Here is a 26,373-nt window from a genome sequence, read left to right on the forward strand (position 1 = left end):
GGCTCCAGTATTTTTTGTTTTTTTTTCTGTGTATCCACGAACCTAACCCATAGCTTAGCTGGTTAATTCAGACTAGTATTCATTTCCTGAGCCTATCAGCCCAGCCTCTCTCCTAACCAGAAACATTTGGTGACATGTGTGAGTTCTGAGGCCTTGCTCTATCATATCTCCCCACCCTGAGGATACCTTTCTCTTACCCTTTGATCCCAAATGCCATTTCCTTAGACATGGGCTCTGGTTTCATCAATTTATGGCCACATCCTCCTCCTGTCTTGCTCTATAGTTAATAACCACCCTCACAGAATCTCTAAGTCACAGGTAAAATGGGCAGAGTATCCATTCCTAAATTGATGCAGGGAGGCTACTCGATTTCTTTTCCCTTAAAAGGGGCAACATTGGGATATTTGCATTCAAGGGATATTTGCCAGCACCTGGAGATATTTTTGGGGGAGGGAGGTGCTGGGATTTAGTAGGTAGAGGGTAACATTTTATGAATGCACAGGGCACTCTCTCAAGAGTATATTCTTTTGATATGCTTAAGATAACAAAAAAATTATCTGGCCCCAAGTGTCAATAGCAGAGACTTAAACTCTTAGAAGACCTTGAAATTCCTTCCTAGCCTTCAAAAAATTATGTGCCTTTATTTTTTCTTTTAACAACCTGACCCACTCCCACTGAAGGCACCCACCACCCCTCAGACCATAAGAATGAGAATATCTCTAGGAAAGACCTATATTCAGCTGAACAAGAGGTCTCGAGAAATAGGAAATTGTAGGAAAACCTGGGAGCCCATACTGTACACAGGGACATCAGGGAGATGATGGCACGTGAGCCTGTTAAAGGGAGGTTTGAAGGGGAGGTCTGGGAATGTGGTGTATTTGGTGAGAATGATGAACCAATGGATCCCAGTGAAGAAGGGGAAGTAGGATGACAGGGAGAAAAATGTAAAAATTAGTGCCTAACAAAGTGATTCTTACAGTTGTTGTGCAGACTTTTGGGATTCTGTATACCATAAGGAAGTAAGTGGTTAGGGGCGGGGGGAGAGCTGTGCATGCCATGGAGCTATGCTTTTTATAAGGTTGGGACTATTTTTTTTAAAGTACCTTTTTAAAAGATTGTATTTGAGGGGGGGAGAGGGGGAGAGGGAGAGAGGGAGAGAGACAGAGAGAGAGAGAGAGAGACAGAGAGAGAGAGAGAGAGAATAGGGAGAGTGGCAGAGGGTAGGGAGAAACAGACTCCCTGCTGAGCAGGGAGCCCAATGTGGGGCTCAGTTCCAGGACTCTGAGATATGACCTGACCGGAAGGCAGATGCTTAACCAACTGAGCCACCCAGTACCCTGAGGTTGGAATTACTAAAAAGTTGATCAGAGCAAAGAAATGATCATATATGGGCTTCAATGAAGCACTTAAGAATGCTACAAACTGTTGTAGGATTGGTAGGAGAAATACTGAGGAAGACCATCAGGCAGCTACCCACACAGATCAAGGAATGCCAGAACTGGGCAGTGACTGGCAAGGTGGACAGACCAATGCGATCACAAACATTTCCGTCCCTGTTTTTCCTTCTGTGTTAGGTTCTCCCCAAATAAAGTATTTTTCTGTCTATGTTTGGTCAGAATCCATTAATAAAGAACCTCCTTCATGAATGCATTCACACCTTTATTGCTCTTGATAGACTCAAGATATAGGCATTCTGTCCATAATAGGGGTAAGTAAACCACCTGTGCATGTTTCATAGAAGCTGAGGCACAACCAGGGATACAGTAACATCTGGCCCAGCACATAACATCACTGAGAGGGCTCAGAGGAAGTTCACCATCATGTTGATGATCCTGGATTTTACTTGGGAAGGAATAAGTCCAGGGGATTCAGAAAATGAAGTCATGTGAAGAAGGCCGGTTATTGGTTGGATCTTGGTCATCACTCTCGATGGTCAGTTGTGGGTCATATTCTTGGATTTCTTTTAGCAGCTTCTGGATTCGAGGATCAGATTCATCTATCTTCAACCTGGAGTTACAATGGGACAAAAGGAAGGTTTATTTTGTCTTCAAGGCTTCAAGGAGATTCATTCCAAATGCCCAAGTGCCTGCAAGTCTCATACTTTAGAGCAGGGGCAGGGGCAATATTTACTGATTACTGTATGCTGCAAAGCAGGGTCCCATATTGATTTGGTAGGGAAAGAGAGAATACCAGGTTAATGTTGTAATGCTTTTGCATGGTTGGATGATCTGGGTGATCTCGTATCATGTTTGGAGAGATGGAATTGATTGATACATCCAGGATTTAATTCTAATACCTGCCTACTACACAGCTCCCTTTGGTAACTTCTATTTCGTGGACCCAGGACAAGACACACACTCGTGAACCAAGGCAGTCAGACCAGATTTTGTCCCCCCTTGGCTACATGATATAGCTGACCAATACCTTTTATTTGACTTGTGATAATAGCAGCCTCATTTGTGGAATTCACCTTTTGGTATTCATCTCTGTGATATGGAGATGGGGAACAGGGTGAGGACAAAGCAAGAGGGATTAAAGGAAAATATGTATAAAAGTAAGAGATTGAAGATATTAGCTGTGATGTTTCTTGTTGGCATTATAGTTCTGGTTTTGCTAGGATATATATATATATTTTTTTCTAAAGTAATCTCTACACCCAATGTGGGCCTTGAACTTATGGCCTTGAGATCAAGAGCACATGCTCTACTGACTGAGCCAGCCAGGTGCCCTGGTTTTGCTAGAATATTAATTAATTTTTGTTTTGCTGTTTAAGATTCATAAAATATCCACACAATAAACCTTCAGTTAGAAATTCCAGAGGTCTAATGTATAGCACAGTGACAATAATACTGACAAGTATACCTGAAACTTGCTAGGATAGTAGATCTTAAGTGTTCTCACCACACACATATACATAAAAGGTAACTTATATGAAGTGATGGATGTATTAATTAACTTGATTATGGTGATAATGTTACAATGTTTACATATACCAAAATCACAATAAAAATAACTTCACTTAAAGTAAGGACCAACGAGCTTCAAAATATTTTCAACATGACCCTCCAAGGTCAGATGCAATTGTGTCTATTTGTGATTGTTGGAGGTTGGTCATGGTCTGCTGTAGAAGCACAGGATTAGTTCCTATAGTCAATTTGTGTCTGGTCAAGTGATAAAGGAATCAGAAACAGGGTGTGAACCACACCAGGACTAAGAATGAGGTATGATGGTAGGGCTCTTTGATTCCAAGCAAGAGGAAAAGACTCCAGTTAACTTAAAAGAATATCTTAGAAGGATACGGGGTAGATGAAAAAGTCAAAGAACTAAAAATCAAATTCTGAATCTAGGATTTTCATGCCTGTAAAGGATCTGTGATTCAGGAAGGCCCCCCCACTCCCGCCCCTGCCCTTGAATGGCTCATTTTGAGATTCAAAGACTCAGGAAAGAACATCTAAAGAAACAGCTACAATATTGTCTCTAGGGCTTTACACCTAGATTAAAAGTCACTGATATTACATAAAGTGAGAGGACTAGCTCACCAAAAAGGGGCTAAACAGAAACAAATGTCAGAGTCTATAAATCCCTTCTTTTAACTAGCAAGCTACCTGTTGAGTACATATAGAATCTGTTCCTTCTACATAATTATCATTTCAAGCCATTGGTTGTCTACATTGCATCTGAGTATTTTTTTTTTGTTTGCTTTTTTGCATCTGAGTATTTAAGCAAGCTTGGGTAAGACCAAGAAAAGTTGTACTGTTCTTTGTTGCCATGGTAGCAAGTAGACAACAGGTCAATAGCAACTTGCTTTGATGAACAACAGAGAACAGACTCCTTTCATTCAACAGTGGACTCACTCCACAGAACATGCCTTTAAGGTGGACCAATTGCTAGACCTCTGTAACTAATACAGCCCCAACACAAACTCTTTTTCAGAATACTGCAGGAGAGCTGCAGTCTGATTTTCCTAACATGACAATGGCTGGCCACCATAACTCTTCATTCTCTTAGAGAAGTCCTAGTCCAGATTCTTGACTTCAGACTAGGTTTGGGTCTCATCCTTCGGCTCATCTTTTTTTTTTTAAGATTTATTTTTTCATGAGAGACATAGTGAGAGAGAGGCAGAGACATAGGCAGAGAAGCAGACTCCATGCAGGGAGTCCGATGTGGCACTTGATCCCAGGACTTCAGGATCACACCCTGGGCTGAAGGCAGGTGCTCAACCGCTGAGCCACCCAGGCATCCCTCCTTTGGCTCATCTTACTGGCTAAAGCAACAGAAGAGACCAATGGGAGAATTATCAGGTGACCAAACATTAATGGATGAAGGCTGAATATTATTAGTAGTTGCCTACAACAATTCCTGTGGTTTGTGCTCCCCTTGCAAACCTACCATCATGGAGGAAAAACACTGAACAGCAGGAGGATCATACCTGAGTGTTCGGAGGGAGGAACAGTGAAGTTTCAAGGTATCACACAGCATCTTTATTCCACTATACCCCAAGGAATTCTGGCCCAGGTCCAGTGTGACCAGGCTCTGATTTCTGCCAAGGGCAGATGAGAGGATTTCAGAGCTGAAAGGAGTGATGGCACATCCCCACAACCTATAGGGGAGACACAAAATTAGGTCATTCAACCAATGTTTACTGATACCATCCTATATGCCAGACATAGGCCTGGGTGTTGGGGATCCAACAGGGAACAACAGAAGTCTCTTCCCTCTGAGCTCATGTGCTAATAGGAAACAGATATATGTGGTGTGCCATATCCAATAAGGGTCATGAAAGGCAAAAGGAGAATTGGGGGATGCTCACTACAATAGTTGACCTATAGGTCAATAGGAAGACCTCAGGGGTGAAGAGAATGAACCATAGAGAGATCTGGAGTAGGAGCTCCTCAGGCAGAGAAACAGCTTATGCAAAGGTCCTGAGGTCATGGAGGATTATCATATAAAACAATATCAAGGCAGCCAGCTTGAGAGTGAACCAGGGAGGGTTGTAAGAGATGAGGTCACAGATAAGAGGGAGCCATCTCACAAAAGGCCCTTAGGCCATTGTAAACTTCAGATTTTACTTGGGACGAGATGGGGAACCACTGGAGATTTTGACCAGAAGCATGACAAAGAGTTGCACCTTAGGAGTTATTCTTAGTGCTTAGTTGAAAAACTGTAGGGGAGTAGAGATGGCATATACAGACCAGGCTGTGGGCTATACAACAACCCAGAAGTTACCAGGAGATGTAGGGGTACGAAAACAGATTCTAGATATCAGGAAGATGGTAGCCAGATTTTAAAAAGGCTTGGATTTGACATTTGAAAGAAGGAATTAAGGATTTCATTCTGGAAGGGAAGGGAGAAGAAATGGGTAGGAAATATCAGAAAGGGAGACAGAACATGAAGACTCCTAACTCTGGGAAACGAACTAGGGGTGGTGGAAGGGGAGGAGGGCAGGGGGTGGGGGTGAATGGGTGACAGGCACTGAGGGGGGCACTTGATGGGATGAGCACTGGGTGTTATTCTGTATGTTGGCAAATTGAACACCAATAAAAAATAAATTTATTATTATTAAAAAAAGAATTCCCGGGATTCCTGGGTGGCGCAGTGGTTCAGCACCTGCCTTTGGCCCAGGGCGCGATCCTGGGGACCTGAGATCGAATCCCACGTTGGGCTCCCGGTGCATGGAGCCTGCTTCTCCCTCTGCCTATGTCTCTGCCCCCCCCCGTGTGACTATCATAAAAAAAAAAAAAAGAATTCCCTAGGATTTAGAAGAGGCTAAACGTAACATCAAACATTTAGCATACTTCCTGGCACCCCGAATAACACACAAACATATTTCATTATCATAACCAACATTTCTGATGGATACAACCAACTCCATTTCCTAAAATGCAAAGCAGATTATGCCATCGGGAAGTCACAGCTCACTAGATACTTCCCCATGCCAGTATGCGTGTGTGGTTGAGAGAGCATCCTCCCTGCCATCATTAACATCAGCACCCTCTTGCAAACAGGCACCTGCCATGAATGGTAACAATCAGAATTTTCCCACCTGTGAGCTCTAGGATTTATTCAGTTGGCATCCTCACCAATGCAAACTGTATTCATGCTGGGAACTTTACAGATACTATTGTTTGGGTCTTACTTGTGGAGCTCTCAATTTCAGAGGTCTGAGGTACAGCCTGGGTGTCAGGATTCTCAAAGCTGCAAGCATTTCTAGTACATGGTAGAGGTTAAACGCCATGACTCTGCCTTACCTTCTTGTGATGTAGAGGCCAGAAAACCAGCTTCTTTACAGGTAAAGTTCCAGATTCAAGTGTGTCTGAATGATGGTACCTAACTCATGCAGGATCGTGAGGCAGAACTGAGTTGAGGCCATTTATCTGCTTGTGGAGGTGACATTTTCTGCAGTATTGAATTCTTACCACTCTGGAGGCTGGTATCTGAGGCAGCCATTCCTTCTTGATGCCATAAGTGTTGCATCTTTAACATGGTCCATGGGTTACCTTGAGATGACCTAGACTAGAGGCTATTCCTTTAACTATTCTAGTGAATTATCTCCCCCAGCTTTACTGACCTATAATTGACAAACAAAAGTCGTATGTATTTAAGGCATACAAGGATGATTTAATATAGGTACACACTGTGATCACCACAATCAAGTTAATTAACACATCTGTCAACTCACATAATTCCTTTTAAAAAATGTGAGAATACTATTTGCTGAGAGATTTTTTTGTTGTTTAAAAATAGAAGTTTCTGGGGGTGTGTGGCAAGATGGCAGAAGAATAGGGGTCCTCAACTCACCTGGTCCCACCAACTTACCTAGATAACTTTCAAAACATCCTGAATACCTACAAATTCTACCTGAGATTTAAAGAGAGAACAGCCTGAATGCTACAGAGAGAAGGGTTTTCACTTCTAGCAATAAACAAACAAATAAATAATAGTTATCTATCTATCTATCTATCTATCTATCTATCTATCTATCTATCTATCTATCAAGTGGAGGAGGGGCACCATGAAGAGCCAGGCTAAAGTAAACCTGGGCAACCAAAGCCTCCAGGACAGGAAAGCCCAGTCCCGGAGAAGCGGAAATTTTAAAAATCTGCATTGGATTCTTCCCAGGCAAAAAAGTGTTTAGCAGGGAAATTGGGCAGAATCACAGGAGGAACAGTGAAGCCTTCAGTTTCCCAGAGCCACTAGTAGCAGTGCGCCCAGGGAAAGTGCACCACAAAATGTGGACCGATCTCGGTAAAGATCTGGAGAACACAGCCCACTGGACATTTGGGAGAAGCCACTTGGTTAGGCGGGGGCTCCAGACGGAGGGGGTCTGTGCCCTGCTGCCTTCGGGAGCACGCACCCGGGAGCGGGATTCCAGCAGCACAGGCCCTGACCCCAGGGCACAAAGCCGACAAAGCCCATGATCCTGTGTTCCCCCAGGGACAGGTGGAAGTGGGGAGGGCACAAGACAGCAAGAACTCTCCTGCCACTGGGCACCACTGGGCACCACACACCACGGCCGAGCTCCCTAAAGGGCTGCAGCGGGCACTTGGCTGGACCCAGGAGCAGTTCGGAGGGGCTCTGGCAGAGCCTCCATGCGAAGGCGCGATTCCAGTAGCGCAGGCCACGGAGCCCAGGGTGCCAGGGACACAGCCCAAGATCCAGCGCTTCCCAACCCCCTGCCCCCTGGAACAGGCAGAAGGCCAGGAGGGCACAGGACAGCAAAGACATTCCTGCCACCGGGCGCCCAGAGCTGTGCAGATCAGCTGCCCCCGCCAGGAGCATCCAGGTCCCTGCAGACTGAGAGCTCTGGTAGTTACTGCAGGAGCTGACTCTAGCGCTGGAGAGCTGGCCGCCTCCACTGTTGTTGTTCCTCCTGGGGCCTCACAGGATAAACAACCCCACTGAGCTTCACAGCGGCCTCACAGGATAAACAGGTTAAACAATTTTCACTGAGTCGGGCACCAGGCAGGGGGCTGAGCAGCTACCCCAGGTGCTCACACCTGAGACTCAGCATAGCAGGCCCCTCCCCCAGAAGACCAGCTAGACGGACAGGGGAAAAGCAAGTTATTGACCAAGCAGCACTGGAAAGTTCCAGGGGAAGTCGAGGGATTTACAGTATATAGAATCAGAGGATATTCCCCCTTGTTTTTTGTTTTCTATTTGCTTCCCTCCTTTTTTCTCTTCCTCCTCTTCTTCTTCTTCTTTCTTTTTTCTCTTCTCTCTTTTTCTCCTTTTCCCAATACAACTTGTTTTTGGCCACTCTGCACTGAGCAAAATGACTAGAAGGAAAAATTCACCTCAAAAGAAAGAATCAGAAACAGTCCTCTCTCCCACAGAGTTACAAAATTTGGATTACAATTCAATGTCAGAAAGCCAATTCAGAAGTACAATTATACAATGGAATATTACTCAGCCATTAGAAACGACAAATACCCACATTTGCTTCAACGTGGATGGAACTGGAGGGTATTATGCTGAGTGAAATAAGTCAATCTGAGAAGGACAAACATTATATGGTCTCATTCATTTGGGGGATATAAAAATAGTGAAAGGGAATAAAGGGGAAAGGAGAAAAAATGAGTGGGAAATATCAGAAAGGGAGACAGAACATGAAAGACTCCTAACTCTGGGAAACAAACTAGGGGTGGTGGAAGGGGAGGTGGGTGGGGGGTGACTGGGTGTTGGGCACTGAGGTGGGCACTTGACGGGATGAGCACTGGGTGTTATTCTATATGTTGGCAAATTGAACACCAATAAAAAATAAATTTACAAAACAAATTTGTTCCAATCTCTTGTATTAGAGCTGGGGGGATTTGCTATATAATATTTTATTTCATATACAGATTAAAATTAAAAAAAACATAACTTACCATAGGCATTTGAGGTTACACATTGGGTTCTTCAAAGCCTCACACAGAAACTTCAGTCCAGTAATCCCTATGTGATTCAGCCCCAGATCCAAGTGGGTAAGGTTTGAATTTTGCTGGAGAAGTGTTGACAGATGATTGCAGCCACCACTGGTTATGCTGCAATACCAAAGCCTAGAAATCAATCACATGAAGAAAGTAAACTCTGAGTCTTCCCTGAGGAGATACACCAAAACCAATGTTGTTGACCTCAAGCTGCAGGATTTAGACAAGCTTTCAGACAACGAGACATGGAAATGAAATCATGGCAAAGTTATAATCACTATATAAGCAATTATATAGGCCATCCCATCCCCTCCAGATGTAGGGGTCTACATGCTGATCCACACTCACCCAACCCCATTCCATACATGCAAAGATGTCTATATGATAATCCCTGGTCCCTGTGAATATGTTATGTTACATACAAAGGGAACTTTGCAGGTGTGGTTGAATAAAGGATCTAGGAGGTGGGGAGATTATCCAGGTGAGCCAAGGTAATTACAAGGATCCTTATAAGAAGGAGAATGAGAGTCAAAGCCAGCAGGGGGAAAGGTGATGAGACAGACAGAAGGACATTTGAAGACACTATGCTGCTGGCTTTGGCCATGAAGGAAGGGGCCATGAGCCAAGGGATGCAGGCTAGAACTGTAGAAGGCCACGAAATGGATTCTTCCCTGAAGACCTCAGAAGAAACACAGCCTGGTAGACACCTTGATTTTAGCCTAGTGAAACCCATTTTGGACTTCTGGCATCCAGAACTTTAAGACAATGAGTTTGTCACAAATTAAAAAGCTTAAAACAACACAATTTGTTACAAACTATTATAAAAACAGTTAGGGAATCAATACAAGTGGTACATATTCTTTCTACCCTAACTATGGGGCAGAGAATATCCATCTTGCCCTGGCTTGCAACTTCTATTAGGGGAAGGCTGGTGAGTGGAACTTCATATTATTTTAGTGCTTGGGGGCTGAGATAGTGGGGTAAAATTCTTTCTTCCACCTTTCTCCAACCACGACTGAATGCTTTGTGAAATTTTAAGTGAGTGAGTTTTTAGATACTGTGTATCTTAAGGCATATGCTAGGTTAAAACTAGTTTATAGGAAATGCAGTTACCGTCAAAGGTGATTTTGTAGATGGCAAGAACACTGGAGATGTTAACACTGAATAGAATCTGAGTAGAAATAGTTAATGCAGCTCTATTCTTTTCTCAAAATTTGTCCTATGATTTTAATGTTTTTAATGAGCTTGTTGGCATAACTCCATTTACAGCCAGTTGCAGGTAGAGCTTATGTTATGTGGCACTAAAAACTATGACCCAGCAATTGCACTGCTGGGGATTTTCCCCAAAGATACAGATGCAGTGAAACGCCGGGACACCTGCACCCCAATGTTTATAGCAGCAATGTCCACAATAGCCAAACTGTGGAAGGAGCCTTGGTGACCATCGAAAGATGAATGGATAAAGAAGATGTGGTTTATGTATACAATGGAATATTCCTCAGCCATTAGAAATGACAAATACCCACCATTTGCTTCAACATGGATGGAACTGGGGGGTATTATGCTGAGTGAAATAAGTCAAACATGAGAAGGACAAACATTATATGGTCTTATTCATTTGGGGAATATAAAAAATAATGAAAGGGAATAAAGGGGAAAGGAGAAAAATGAGTGGGAAATATCAGAAAGGGAGACAGAACATGAAAGACTCCTAACTCTGGGAAACGAACTAGGGGTGGTGGAAGGGGAGGTGGGTGGGGGGTGGGGGTGACTGGGTGTTGGGCACTGAGGTGGCCACTTGATGAGATGAGCTTTGGGTATTATTCTAGATGTTGGAAAATTGAACACCAATAAAAATAAATTTATAAAAAAACCATCCATCTACAGCCAGTTGCAGGCAGAGCTTATGTTATGTGGCACTAAAAACATGCATAAAAACCCTGGAAATCAGCTACATCCCCAAAATTCCTATGGGATACTGACACTATGTCTTGCATTTTTTTTTAAACATCCTCTTGCCAGGTCTCATCAGATCTGTCAGTATCATACTTGGGGTATCCAGAGAAGCTATTAAATGCTTGCATCTGTCCTACTTGAATCCAGTATGCACATGCACACAAATAGCTAGCATGGACTTACACCAGCATCTGTAGTTGACAGTCAGGGTAACTCAAGCCTTCACACAGAAGCTTTATCCCATCATCTCCCAGAGTGTTCTTTGCCAAACTCAGGTGCGTCAGCCTCTGGTTGACAATCAAAGCTGAAGAGAGCTCTTTGCAACAGGCTTCTGTAAGTTGACAGTTTTCCAACCTGCCAAAGCACCACACAAATGGTAAGAGGGTGAGAACATTTCCAAAACCCAATTTTCTTGGCTGTCCCTAAAGGCCAGAGGCCCCATCTATAGCTCATCTTGTGCTTAACATCTATAGCTCATCTATAGCATCTATAGCTCTCATCATGTGCTTAACACTCAATCATGAAGGACAAGGATGAGGGAATGATAAGATGCATGAGCCACATACCTGGGACCAGAAATGGGAACCAGGTGTCCACATCAGTAGGAGGTCCCATATGGGTAGTCCAGCTAATCCAGATTTTACCCACTGCTCTTCCCTATGTGGCCCCAAACATAGGAAAAGAGATGCTCCCAGGGAGAGAGGCAGTACTTACGACAGTCTCTGCAGGAAGCATTTTGGGTGTCTCAGAGTTGTACACAGCAACTTGGCACTCTCATCTGGGAGCTCATTGGCTGTGAGGTTCAGGCATGTCAGGGACCGGTTGATTTTGAGGGAGGAGGAGAGATGGGCCCATTGCTGAGTGGTGGCAGAACAAGATACCAACCTGCCAGAAGAATGGGAACACATCATTCTTGAGAACCAAACGCTTGATAACAGTCTCCAGGTTTACCCCTCATTCTACCACATTATGTCATGTCCTAGAATAAATTACGTAGAGCAGTGGCAAAGTGTGGTCCCTGGACCAGCTGCATCAGCATCATCTGGCAAGCAGTTAGAAACACAAATCCTCAGAAACTCCAGATGCAGAATCCACTGATTTCTGTTTTAGGGTGTCCTGCACCACCTCAATGATTCCTGGGCCACATAGTCAGAAGTTGATTCAGAAGATCTGGGTGAGGCCCAAGAATTTGTGTTTTAACAAGTTCCCAGGTGATGCAGCTGCTGCTGATCTGGAGACTGCATGTTGAGAACTACTTAATTAGAAAACCACTCAATCAAGCATATCAGGCAACAAGGTGCCCATACTTTATTAACTGGAGAGAATTTTCTTACCATGGATGAAAGGAATTTCATTGGGACATTATGTGTATCATGGCCTTTCGAGTGGGTTTTTTTTTAAAAAAATGCTGATTCTGCCATTTACTGTATATGAACATGTGGCCAAATTACTTAACTTTATCAAAACTTATTTCCATCTTTATTTTTTTCATTATTTGGTATGGTTGTATTAATAACAAAAAAAATTCCAAGGACCTGGAGGTATCACTAGGCCTTTAGAAAAGAAATTTTTTAAAATTGGAGTTCAATTTGCCAACATATAACACCCAGTGCTCAGCCCATCAAGTGCCCCCTTAAGTGCCCATCACCCAGTCGCCCCATCCTCTTGCCCACCTCCCCTTCCACTACCCCTTGGTTTGTTTCCCAGACTTAGGAGTGTTTCATGTTTTGCCACCCTAATTTTTCCCACTCATTTTCTCTCCTTTTCCCCATAATCCCTTTTACTATTTTTAATATTCCCTGTATGAGTGAAACCATAGAATGATTGACAGGAAATCAGAAATGTTGGAGAGGATATGGAGAAAGGGGAACCCTCTTGCACTGTTGGTGGCTCAGTGGTTGAGCATCTGCCTTTGGCTCAGGTCATGATCTCGGGTTCCCAGGATCAAGTCCCACATCAGGACTCCCTGCAGGGAGCCTGCTTCTCCCTCTACCTATGTCTCTTGCCTCTCTCTCTCTGTGTCTCTCATGAATGAAGAAAATCTTTAAAAAATTATTAAAAAATAATAGAGGAACCAAAGTTAACCTGGGCATTGGAACACAATAGAATATCTAATGGCCGAAAGACGAATGGATAAAGATGTGGTTTATGTATACAATGGAATATTCCTCAGCCATTAGAAACAACAAATACCCACCATTTGCTTCAACATGGATGGAACTGGAGGGTATTATGCTGAGTGAAGTAAGTCAATCGGAGAAGGACAAACAGTGTATGTTCTCATTCATTTGGGGAATATGAATAGTAGTGAAAGGGAATATAAGCGAAGGGAGAAGAAATGTGTGGGAAATATCAGAAAGGGAGACAGAACATAAAGACTCCTAACTCTGGGAAATGAACTAGGGGTGGTGGAAGGGGAGGAGGGCGGGGGGTGGGGGTGAATGGGTGACCGGCACTGAAGGAGACACTTGACGGGATGAGCACTGGGTGTTATTCTGTATGTTGGTAAATCGAACACCAATAAAAATTAATTTATTAAAAAAATAAAATTAAATTAAAAAAAAGAATATCTAATGGCTTCCAATAAAATAAGCCAAATTTATATAGAGTCTCCTCCTTCCATTTTGGGTGTCCATTACACTCCTTAAGAAACAAGCTAATGACCAAAATCTTCAAATTGCACACTTTCTTTTCCTGATTATTCTTCACTGGAAAAAGAAATGAAGGCCATTAGTAATAGTCAATTATGACAGTGCCTACTATCAGTAACGCAACAATGAATACATGTGTGCTTAGACTTTGTTTCATTCAGTCCTCAAACCCTCGGGATATGTGCAATACTCCATCCTACTGATGGGGATAAGACCTAATTAAATAGCCCAAGACCATACCAGCATAGGCAGAACCACCATCTGAGACCAACAGATCACCTTAAACTGTGTTCCTATTATCAAATGTGGTCAAGCAAGGATCAATGGAACCTCATGATGAGTAATGACAATCCTCACCAGAGCAATCATGTGGAGAATATCCCAAGGGGAGATCTTTCAACCCAGAGGACTACCAAGAGAAGGAAAATCTGTTGCTCCCAAAGTATCTTTGCCTGGACAGAGGATACTGGACAGAATCTGGTATTCTGAATCATGGCAGGAGAAACAAACCATAAACCAATTCTCTCTGATAGAGGATGGTATCCAGTCTCAGACCATTTTTTTTGGACTCAAGTCTGTTGTGGATGGTTGCCCAGGTTGCTCAATGATCAGTACAAGGGGAAATTAAAGTCTAGCCCATTTTCTGTTCTGTGGCATGTGCCTGGAGGAGTACAGTTTCTAATCAGAATAAGGGATTTTCCCACCCCTCCTACTTTATTCAAAATTGCTATATAGGCTTGTAGGAACTCTGTTCACATGCTGGAAGTTTTCAGTGATGGGGAGATATACCTGAGGTATTGCAGATTACATTTTGGGTGTCTCAAGATTTCACACAAAATGGGAAGCATATCATTCTGGTCATTTCCTTGGAGAGTCAGATGCGTGAGAGTCTCATGACCACCAAAAGCAATGCAGAAGTTTCTATAAGCGTCAGCTGGGAAAATATTTTTGAGGCTAGGGAAAGGATAAGAAAGGTGAAATCTTGCATTTATATATACATGAGAACAAAGGGCTGCAACAGGTTTAAACACTGGAAACTTTGTCCATATTTTTCACCTCCATTGAGGTGTGGTCACAAACTGTATATATTAAAGTGTACAATTTAATGTTTTGATATATTACTACCTTGTGAAATCATCCCCATAATCAAGCTAGTGAACATACCTATCAATTCACATAATCACCATTTTCCTTTTTGTGTCTGTGTGGCAAAAACACTTGAGATCAAGTCTTTTAGCAAATTTCAAGTATACAATGCAGGATTGTTAACTGTTGTCTCACTAGCGCACAGTTAGGTCTCCAGAACTCACTCATTTTGCTTTAACTGAAACTTGGTGCTGCTTGACTGAGATATAATTTTAGAAACTATTGGAAGTTCCATACTTTCATGATCTCAAACTTTGGGAAAAGAGAAGTTGGTCATGAACATTGTTTCAGACAGAAGCTGTTCTATGGCTTTTTGAAATAAATAAGGAACGGTGGTAATTTTTTTCCCCTGAAGTATTACCAATGGGCACATTTCAGGAGTGCTATGTCCTGCTCAATATCTTGCATTTAGAATCAGGATTGCATAGCTGGTGAAACACAAGTGAGCATAAACATCTCCTTCTTTCTCTGCATTGAGAAAGAAACCTATGAAAGAGGACATCTGTGTCTGGAGGAGGTCTCCTTGGTCCCGAAGCCTACTTTGTTGACTAAATCATGTTTTCTCTCTTTCTCTAAACATCTCCAGCAGCCTGCCCACGTGTAAGCTTGCAGGACTTTCCTAGTACATGAGCTGCACAGAGGAGCTCCACAGGAGGACTCTGTCATAGGTGGATAGGGGCACACTCTACTCTTGATTACAAGTATTTAACTTGTGTACTTACCTTTTTCTGGAGCTTCTGAACCCCATCATTTCTTCCCAACTTCATTCAACTACATAGATTTTTGGATCATATTCCCACCCAACCCAGGCCCCAGGCCTGGGACACAGCACACTGATACCATCTCTCCAATGGTGCTCCTAGTTAGGAGTGATTCTGTAACCTCCTCCCCCCCAGGACACCTGACAATGTCTGGAGACATTTTAGGTTGTCGCAACTAGAGTGTGGGTGCCACTGGCATTTGGAAGGTAGAGGCTGGGACTGCTGCCAAAAAATCCTATGATGTGCAGGAGCCCAACCCCAGTGTTAGCAGAGGCTGAGAAATCCTGCTTTACACATAGTCCTATGGTTGTCTTAAAGGGATTAAAGCTGCCCCCAGGATCTGGATGTTCCTCATAGTGTTTTGTAGTCATCCCAATCATATTTCACACTGTATTAAAATTACTTTATCAGAAAAAGTCAAATAGTGCTTGCCAAGGGCTGTGGAGAAGGGATCATGGGGAATTACTGTTTACTGGGGACAGAGTTTCAGTTTTGAAGAGTCCTGGAGATGGATGGTGGTGGTGGTTGCATACTTATACATTTAAAGTGCATAACCGTGCACTTAAGAATGGTTAAGATGGGATGTCTGGGGGCTCAGCAATTGAGTGCCTGCCTTCAGCCCAGGATGTGATCCTAGAGATCCAGAACTGAGTCCCACATGGGGCTCCCTGCACGGAGCCTGCTTCTCTCCCTATGTCTCTGCCTCTCTCTGTGCGTCTCTCATGATAAATAAAATTTCAAGAAAAAAAGAATGGTTAAGATGATAAGTTTTATGTTATACCACAATAAAACATTGGAAAAAATTACTTCATATGCTTCAGTAGACAAATGTATGGTATGGACCATCTCAACTTCTTATGTCTTGAATGCCCAGTTGGGTTCTGGAAAAGGAATTCAAATATTGCTCCAATAAAAATGAAGCCTTAAAAATGTAAGGTGCTTGGTTATGCCATAGGGGTTTTCATCCAGGGGTTAGCTTCTACTTACACCACTTTCTGAAGATTATGGGTAGCAGAGGCTATTTTTTCACAGAGAATCCTCACAGATGAGGCACTAAGGAAGCTCTGACTGATATCTAGAAATATCAGGTTTTTATTTGAGTCAAACATGGAACAGAAGTCTATCCAGAAAGGAAGCACGTGTTGATCATTCTGGGACCTGTTGGGAAAAGGCAAAGGAAGGAATTTACCAAATATTGCTGGAGAGAAAATATAACATTTGTCCAACATCATGAAGATATTTAGGGTTGCTCTGGGCACACACCCCTAGTAAATAGAACTCTAAAATCAGATGATTTAATGACTTAGCGTCACTATCAGACAATTCATCACCTAAGACATGTCACTGGAAAAAGAACTCAAATTTCTTGCACAACAATCTTACAGAGGGTTAGAATAAGCCAAAATTCTTTTTTTTGTATATTTTTAAATTGGAGTTCGATTTGCCAACATATAGTATAACACCCAGTGCTCGAAGCAGATCATTGATAACTGAATGGGGAAAAAAAAAATCAAAGGAAGACAAACCACAAGACACTTCTTAACTCCGGGGGGAAAAAAACTCAAGGCTGCTGGAGGGGAGGGGAGTGAAGGGATGGGGTGACTGAGTGATAGGCATGAAGGTGGGCACGTGATGTGATGAGCACTGGATGTTATATGGAGCTGATGAATTATTGAACACTACATCTGAAACTAATGATGTACTATACATTGGCTAATTGAACTTAAATTTTAAAAAGGGGGAAAAATAAAATAAGTGACCTTATTGTAAAACTTGAAGCAACAGGAGGAAGACAAGTTGTGATAAACCTAGTTGTGACTTTCAAAGAGTCTGGTCTATATGCCCTGGGGAAAGAAATCTGTGTAGGGTTAGTGCAAGTGTCTTATCAAGATGAGATCATCAAGCCATTGCATAGAACCAAACCAAGATTAAAAAGAAAAATAGAGGGATCCCTGGGTGGCGCAGCGGTTTGGCGCCTGCCTTTGGCCCGGGGCACGATCCTGGAGACCCGGGATCGAATCCCACGTCGGGCTCCCGGTGCATGGAGCCTGCTTCTCCCTCTGCCTGTGTCTCTGCCTCTCTCTCTCTCTCTCTCAGTGACTATTATAAATAAATAAAAATTAAAAAAAAAAGAAAAATAGAGACTATTTGACTTGGGGATCTTGGATGGGATAGAGAGAGGATGCTATTTATGAAATTTCATTTTCATTCAAAGGAGCTCTTTGACAACCCTCCTGTAGAAGAAAGATTTAGGTAAACTAGCATGTGGGCCTGTGTAAACACTTGGATGAGAGAAGAAACAAAATCAGGATACTGATGAAGGGATAAGGTCTGTAGACTGCTGGTGATATTTGAAGCGGTGAAATGTTCATGCCTAGCCGTCATGGTCATAATGCTTCCTGGGGTAACTCAAGTTCATGGCTCTCTGTTAAGTGGGGAAGGAATGTGAAGGAAAAATTAAGGGAATATGTAAAACAGACATAACCACCAGGAAAGCAAAGAGGGTGTTTTATTCTGGCCCCATGAATATACATGAGTATTTCAGATACTGATTTTGGATGGTGACCTAGGGTTGAGAAAGAGGTGAGCTGATAAGATAAACAGCAGTATGTGTGTGTGTGCCCTACATAGGACCGTGAGCAGTGATCTTGGATTGTGACCAAGAGAGAACGTCATAAACCAGTAGACGAGTTCTAATCCCACACAAGCACCCTTTTCTGAAACCAGGATCTTCATGCCTAACATGAAAGACTGTACGTTTCCAGTAGCCACCAGGTGAGAAACAGTATTTGGAAACTGTATGAGCTCAGTTAATGTTACTTGAGCCTACATCAAGAATAACAAAGCCTCATGACTGACTGGGGTCATCTCATGATGTCACTGGTATTGGGTGAGGTGCCCATGATAGGACTCGCCATGATCACGATGGGGTGAAGCTTTTTGAAACCTTGTTGAATCAATCTCCGACTTTATATCTTTAATGCTTTTCCATCTGTTGTGCCAAATGGAACAATCCCATACAAACAGGCAACCTGGACAACCAACATGTGGACTGAAATAAGGTCAAGCCAATTGCAAAAATTGCTCAGCTAAAGACAAAAAAGGAGGCAGGTCTCAAAACCAGGTCTGGTTCCAAAGAAAGATCCCATCCCTAATCTGAACATTGTGTTCCCCACTTTGAAGAGCAAGCTAGCAGAAGAAATTCTGGCAAGAAGAAAATTATGACCCTATGCCAAGGGAGTGGGGGGACACTCTGCCCTGTTTCTAATGCAGCAGGGGATGAGGCTGAAAAAGTAAGCTAACAGAGTGAACAGTGAGGATTCTTACCGGTCAGCCTGATCCTCTGATTCTGACACAGCATCATTCTCCAGAAACATCCCCTTTTCTATCTGCAGCCACATTTTCTGCAAGCTTTCACAATGCTTGAGGCAGAAGGATGCATGCATGATGTCTGAGGTATCTTTGAAAAGCAGGGACACTTCTGTCACCTGTACCATGGCTTCCTTCACAAGCTGCTCCTCCTGGGATTCATACAGACAGTGCAAAGTCTCCTTCGTGTCTGTCACTGAGGAGAAGGGTCTGTTCTCAGGAGACCCTACCCTGCATTCCAGCAGCTCCTGCTTGAACTTGGTGGACACCAGGCAGCCAAAAGTCATCCCCAGCTCCCTGGCCCTCTTTTCATTGGTGAGGCCAAATAGGAAGTGCCCCACGGGGGCCAGGTAGGGGTTCTTGAGTCCTTCTTCCTTGGAGAAGAGCCTCTGCACATTCCCAACGTCCCAGCCAGGGCTTCCCGCTGGAAGGTCTTGGTGGTCCTGGCTCCCCAGAATGTAGAGGGCAGCAGCCAGGAACTGCTGGACACTTAGGTGGAGGAAGCAGTAGCAGCCCTCACAGTCTCTGCTCTTCTGGAGGATATTCCTGTTCAGGAAAGGGTGCAGGTCAGACTCATGCACACCCAGCCTGAGCAGGTCATGTCCATCAAACACTGAGGTCTGTGTCCACACACCCTCAGTGGCCAGCAGGCACAGAGCGTGCAGAGTAGACCTGAGGTGCAGCCCCAGACAGCTGCCCCGCGCAGGTGCAAACTGGCTGCAGAGGAAACGCAGCAACAACGATGTGGTGGTCTGGCAGGTGGGGCCAGGGTCCTCACCCTCGTCCATCTGCAGCTTCAGGCAGGTGCACACCATCCAGCACACAGCGGGTGCTGCACCCATTTGGAACAGTGTTGCATTGCTCTTCATCAGGTGGAAAGCACGCAGCGCCTGAGCCTCCTCTCCAAAGTGTCTCAGGAAATACGCCTTCCTGTCACACTCTGAGAGCCCCTCGATCTCCACGAAGAGTGGCTGCTCCACCATGACCCGCAGCTCCCTTAGGGCCTCGGGCCGTGTGGTGACCAGTAGGGTGGCTGTGGGTAAGAGCTTTCTCTTCAGTAAGCTCCCCAGGAGGGTGGACGCAGGCCTCTGTGTCTTCCAGTCCACACACAGGTCGTGCACCAGCACCCCCATCCCTGAGGGCACGCGCAGCTCCTCGAAAGCATCAATGACAAACAGGAGTTTCTGTGCCTGGGTCAGGACCTGTGCAAGGGCATCCTGCAGGTCTGGGGCACTCTGGGCTAGGAGTTCTATGAAGGAGCACATCCCCTTGCGGCTGAGCGCCTTGCAGCTGAGATAGAAGGCAGTGGGGCAGGTCTGTGCAAGGCTGTCCTCTGTCCAGTCCAGCATGCACTTCTTGGCCAGAGTGGTCTTCCCAACGCCCGCGGGACCATGCAGCACCACCGTGTGTGGAAATGGTCCTGCAAGCATTTTAGGATTACAGAATGGGATCATTGTCTCATATCTCTGGGTGACAGTGTGAATGTTTTCACTGGCTCCAGGCCAAAAGTTCTTCTTCCACATTTGCTGGACCTTCTCTTTCAATATACTTATATACTTATCTTGTTTACCTTCAGTGATAAGAGGTTGGAAATAGGAAGGATATAGCTGGTTATTCATTAGGAAAAAAATACCTGTGTCAAGTAAGAACATGATAATAAAGAAGTTATCAAGAACTACCTGACACTAAGCTCATCCAGGAAGATAGGATACAGACCTGGCTTTTCTCCTTTCAAACCTTCCTTTGCTTCTTCTGGATTTGTGACATCTTCTTCCTGTACTTGTGTAAGTGCTGCAAAATACAAATTAAAGTGAGCATGACTCAAAAATATGAATTTCTTTTATCAGAGATACAGTGTTAAAGCTGGTTCCATGAAGTGCAGAATCTAATCTCTTTGTCCATATCACATGTGGCAGGTGCGACAGATAGGTTTATAGAGATAACAGAGCAAATGACATTCTAAACCAAGTTACATGCCTCTCCTCTGTGGACCTATAACAATAAACATTTGTTTTAATTGCTCTATCAAAAAATAAATGTGAGGAATATTACTCAGCCATTAGAAATGACAAATACCCACCATTTACTTCAACGTAGATGGAACTGGAGGGTATTATGCTGAGTGAAATAAGTCAATTGGAGAAGGACAAACATTATATGGTCTCATTCATTTGGGGAATATAAAAAATAGTGAAAGGGAATAAAGGGGAAAGGAGAAAAATGAGTGGGAAATATCAGAAAGGGAGACAGAACATGAGAGACTCCTAGTTCTGGGAAACGAACAAGGGGTGGTAGAAAGGGAGGTGAGTGGGGGGGAGGTGACTGGGTGATGGGCACTGAGGGAGGCACTTGATGGGATGAGCACTGGGTGTTATTCTATATGTTGGCAAATTGAACACCAATTAAAAAATAAATTAAAAAAATCAATGTGATCTATCAAAACTACTTGTCTATCTTCCCCACTTGACTAGATAAGCACCAGTATATCAGAAGATAGAGCTTCAACTCATTATGGCTGCTCAAGTATCTCCGTAAACAAGTGATATCATGCTTGTGTGGAATGCCAGACAATTCCTGAGCATCTGCTCAAGGTAAATGGAAATGTGTGTATGCCAAGATTAGCACATGAAGGTTCATGGTAGTGTTATGTAAGGTAGTCAAAAAGCAGAAAAAAAATTCAAACATCCATTCATTGATGATGGGCAATCAGCTGTGGCATATCCATACAATGGAATATAATTCTGTAATAAAAAGGGAGGATCAGGGCAGCCCGGGTGTCTCAGTGGTTTAGCGCCACTTTCGGCCCAGGGTGCGATCCTGGAGACCCGGGATCGAGTCCCACGTCAGGCTCCCTGCATGGAGCCTGATTCTCCCTCTGCGTCTCTCTCATGTATATATTATTTATATATATATATTATATATATTATATATATATTTTAAAAAGGGCAGATCAGGGATACACACAAAAATATGTACAAACTTCCAAAACATATGCTAAGCGATGAAAGATAGACACAAAAGATCACATACATCCAGAAAAGTCAAGTGTAGAGATGCAAAAACTAAAGTAATGGTCACCTGAAATTGGAGGACAGAGACCAAGGAGTGACCACATGTGGACATGAGGGAACTTTTTGGGGCCATGTAAACATTGTAAAATTGGGTAGTGGTGATGGTTGCAAAACTCTGTACATTTACTAAAAATTAGTAGTACACATAAAATGAGTGAGATTTATGGATAGGTAAGTTGTATTTCACTAGGGCTATTGACAAAAATACTATCAGGCTGACTTGAGCAATGCATTTACATTAAACTGACCACAGTGCTGGTTGAGGCAAGTCACCTACTGACAGCATATCTCAATGTTCTCATCTGGGAGTTGAGATTACTAAAGTCTGGGCATCTGAAATTGAAAAATTGAAGAGAAACTCCATACAGTACACCAATTTTCTGTGAACTGAAAGAATTCCAGTTCTCTTCAGTGGTCATTCCTCACTTTGTTGTTAAGTGAGGGAGGAAGGCATTTCCTGTGAGACAACTGAGAACTATTAGTAGTGAAGAAAATGAGGTTGGGGAAATGGAGCTCCCAGAAAGGAAAGGGGGTGGAGAGAACACAACACGGTGGGGTATGTGTCACTTGGCTTGTTCCAACTCTGGGTGTTTTAAGACCAACCTGAATCTTTTTCTTCTACATGCTCTGGGGGTTCTTCCAGGTTTGCACATTTTGGTTCTGTAGTCCTGGTGATCCCTGAGAAAAGAGGTGGCATTATAGTCTTGTAACTATGTTAGTACTTAAACTTCTGCCTAGGAGAGAGGACTTCAAGGATGCTCATGTTGACAACTGGGTCTCATACTTAAACCCCCAGTTACATAAAAAGAATATTAACCTGATCCTAGAGATAATATTAAAATGTGTCAAGTTACTATCTCAGGCTTAGGTCTCTTCTGGCTTCCTATGGTTGCTTCCTGTGTAGTTGAGAACACACAGTGAGTGTTCCATGTCAAGGAGGTTTATGCAGAATAATCTCCAAAGGCCCAAGGAACCCTAAGACTGAGAAAAAGGCTGACCCAGTCCAGCTTGACAAGAAATGGTTTATTAAGGGTACAGAAGTGTGTCTTGGGCAGCTGTAAGACTAGCATATCTCTGCAACCCTGGTTTTCATAATTTTTATGTATCTATCTAAAATGCTGGCACTTCGATTTATTGTCATTTTAAGAGTTGCTCATGAGATAGTACATAAAACCATGCAGTTTGGATCCCTGGGTGGCGCAGCGGTTTGGTGCCTGCCTTTGGCCCAGGACGCGATCCTGGAGACCCGGGATCGAATCCCACGTTGGGCTCCCGGTGCATGGAGCCTGCTTCTCCCTCTGCCTGTGTCTCTGCCTCTCTCTCTCTCTCTCTCTGGTTACTATCATAAATAATTTAAAAAAAATTAAAAAAAAACCATGCAGTTAGAAGTCTGTGTGTATTCTAGTCTTGTAGCATGTCTGAATTGAATCAGCCATGTTTCAAATATGTGCTAACCACATGTGGCTACTCTGTTAGGCAGCAGAGCCCTGGATTTTAAAAAACCTTGGGTGCACACAGGTGTCACAAGGAGCTTTCAAGAACCCCATACCTAGGGGAGACACAGATCATTTAGCTAAATCAGTGTCTCTGGCGATAGGTTCTGGCCATTAGTATATATAAGTTCCTGAGGAGATTGCCCAGAACAGTGAAAGTTGACAACCACTGACTTAAAACATGGTTCTCCACTCAAGTGACATTTGCCAGTGTCTAGAGACATTTTTGGTTGTTGCAAGTGAAGAGAATGTGCTGTTAGCTTCTAATGGGTGGAGGTGCTGGGATGCTAGCACCAGGGTCCAAGAGGTGTTGCTAAATATCCTGCAATGCAAAAGACAGCTCTTCATCCAGCTCCAAATGCTATTAGTGCTGGTTGAAGGGAAGGTAAGGGTTTCATTTGTGAGTGTGCATGAGGAAACATGAGTGGTAGCTAAAAACCAAACAGAGGGTGTGTAATAATTTAACATCTTGGATGTATGAGAGAATGGGATCCTGAATATCCTCCGCGAGCAGTCTTGGACGGGAGAAGGGATATAGAGTGAGGAGGCCAGGGGAGGTACACAATACCAGGACAGAGCAGAAATAGCTAGAATGGAAGACACCACTAGACTTTATGAAGGTCTAGCATTTGGGTTCAGGACAGGTGGGTGGCCTCTCCAAGGTTCAATGCTATTCCTACATATAAAAAACCCTGGAGGTTACTCCTTCCTCCTAGGACACCATGTGGGCTTGTTTCTACTTACCCCTGAGCTCATCTTTTGCTCTCTCAGACAGATCAGTTCGGTTCATCTTGTCAAAAATCTGGATGGTCACCATCTCTACCCAGTGGCTGGGGCAGTGGTTGATAAGAATTTCTGCCAGCTGCTTCCCATTGGCCTCCTCTACCTCTGTCGCAGGGATGTGCTGTAATTCATCTTGTAGGGAAAGGGACCTCAACAGAGACTTGAACTGGCTCAGCTCATCCTGGGCAAACTGTTCTAGAAGGGGCTGCAGGTTGAAACCCAGCTGTGCAGAAGGTTCCATCTTGTTCTACATGAGAGATCTGAGCTTTGGGCATTAAAGAAGAATAAGGGAAGAAATGAAAGAGAGCGAATCAATATTCCTACCTCAAATGACAGTTGCCTCTGTGCCAAGAACTGGGCAATTATCACTGCCCAACCTGCTGCTTTAGGAACCAACTCCCAAAAAGAGAAAAAATTCACATAGAACTCCCTTAGTTTTTGTCTTGACACAGTGGTTCCCATTTTGAGAGTCTGGGATCCCTTTAGAGAGCGTAAAAATTCCTGAGTGTAGGTAGGAAGTCCATGCAGATACATCTCCTGGACCTAGCAGATCATCTGTCAGCTTTTAGTAAATTTGGTATACAAATGACCTAATGAGAACTACCCACTTTAGCTCTCCAGAACAACCTGACATGTCATTATCTTAATGTTTATGGACCTTGACTAAAGAGCCATCTTGAGTTGAAAACATCTCAACAGAAACTCACTAAGAAGTTGAGTGGTACACCCTCTCAATTTACCATTGTTTACAGAGTCATTTCCTGACCTCAACAGACCTGGATTTGAAATTCTATTCATTGAACAGTTGAGCATTTGAACCAAAGTTCAAATGACCAGATTTCCAGTTGTAAAACAAATAGGTCATCACTCACTCATTAGGTGCCCATGGGCACTCCTTTATTCAAATAAAAATTCCCACTGAGTACCAGGAACAATTTTAGAACTGAAGGGACAGCTATAAAATGTGTAAGAACTCTGCCCACTTGGGGCTTATACTCAATTTGGGTACGCATATAGGGTGTGGGAGCAGACATTTCACAGATAAATTCAAACAAAAACAAGTGACAAAAATATGAAGACAGGATGACAGAGAAGTAGAGTGCAGGGGATTTTGCATCATGTGAGTATGGACATTTTCTCAGAGGAAATAGGTCATTGAGAACATGAAGGCAAGGAGCTGCCAGCTGAGGGAGTTTTGTGGGGGTAAAGTCTAAGCAGAGCGAACAAGTGCTAAAGCTTGGGACTGAGTGGAGTTCAACATGTGCACTCGCTGAAGCAGAGGAACGCAGGATGTGACTCAAAGCCTAGGATCAAACCTCTGATTATGAAGGCAGTGGTAGGTTATACTAGGATTTTCAAAATTTGACTTCAGGTACAGCAGGAAGTAATTCTGAGGTTTCTAGTGGGGATGCCCCACAATCTGACCAAAACTCAGAGGCACTTTCTTATGCTGCAAGGGGAGAATGGAGATATACACCAAGGAGCTGGAAAACTTTTTCATGACCATTGAATATGGTAAGGAAGGCATTACTGGAGAGAGGGACTACAGCTGGGGTTCAGAGGTAGGGGAGAGACATGAAACTCAGTTCTGAGCAGTCAGGACAAGTGGGGCAGATTCAAGGAGGTCAGTGTGTGGACAGTCACCAAGAGGTAGATCCATTCAACAAGATTCATGCTGAGAGCAGACCAGGGTGAGCACATGTCACCTGGTAGAGGAGGGGTGTGATCAGATACCAGAGGTGAGGGAATTTTTGCTAAGCTGACTCAGCAGGATTCTGGCTCAAGCTAGACTAAGTGGGCCAAGGACAGAGCCCAAGGACTAGAGCTAGTGTAAAAGAACACCCAAGACGGTGACTCCAGTGCCTGACAAAGATTTTGAATTCATCTTGAGGATGGTGGGGTCAAGTCACACCTTGGTAACCTCTGCAAGGTCCTAGGCACTGCAGTCAGTCCTTTAGACTTGACTCACTTAATCCTTACAATATCCCCAAGTATTATATTCTCCCTATTTCAGATTTAAAAAAAAAGATTTTAGAACATGGAAGACTCCTAACTCTGGAAAACGAACTAGGGGTGGTGGAAGGGGAGGAGGGCAGGGGGTGGGGGTGACTGGGTGGTGGGCACTGAGGGAGCACTTGACGGGATGAGCACAGGGTGTTATTCTGTATGTTGGCAAATTGAACACCAATAAAAAATAAATTATTAAAAAAAGATTTTATTTATTTATTCATGAG

At 43.6% G+C, this 26,373-nt stretch overlaps 1 protein-coding gene across 1 annotated transcript; it reads right to left on the reverse strand.

Moving 5' to 3' along the window:
• Positions 1-1,713: 1,713 nt before the first annotated feature.
• Positions 1,714-24,380, reverse strand: NLRP2 (NLR family pyrin domain containing 2). Its single transcript, XM_055311300.1, has 10 exons — positions 24,101-24,380; positions 20,509-20,583; positions 18,751-20,362; positions 16,411-16,581; positions 14,306-14,470; positions 11,580-11,750; positions 11,049-11,219; positions 8,868-9,038; positions 4,430-4,600; positions 1,714-2,007 (listed from the first exon to the last, which is right to left on the reverse strand). Exons 1-10 carry the CDS (start codon positions 24,378-24,380, stop codon positions 1,869-1,871), a joined length of 3,126 nt encoding a protein of 1,041 aa, XP_055167275.1. The 3' UTR covers positions 1,714-1,868.
• Positions 24,381-26,373: the final 1,993 nt, after the last annotated feature.

This window comes from Nyctereutes procyonoides, unplaced genomic scaffold (assembly GCF_905146905.1).
Source record: "Nyctereutes procyonoides isolate TBG_1078 unplaced genomic scaffold, NYPRO_anot_genome, whole genome shotgun sequence".
In the NCBI taxonomy this organism is placed as follows: domain Eukaryota; kingdom Metazoa; phylum Chordata; class Mammalia; order Carnivora; family Canidae; genus Nyctereutes; species Nyctereutes procyonoides.

Bases quoted from the DNA above. Each gene is read 5' to 3' on its own strand.
- NLRP2 (XM_055311300.1), bottom strand. From the start codon at position 24,380: ATGGAACCTTCTGCACAGCTGGGTTTCAACCTGCAGCCCCTTCTAGAA. The intron at 14,471-16,410 runs GTAAGTAGAAGC...TCCTTTCCCTAG, and splicing joins CATAATCTTCAGAAAGTGGT to CCTCAAAAATATTTTCCCAG. The intron at 2,008-4,429 runs GTATGATCCTCC...TTGTAACTCCAG, and splicing joins TCCTCCCTCCGAACACTCAG to GTTGAAGATAGATGAATCTG.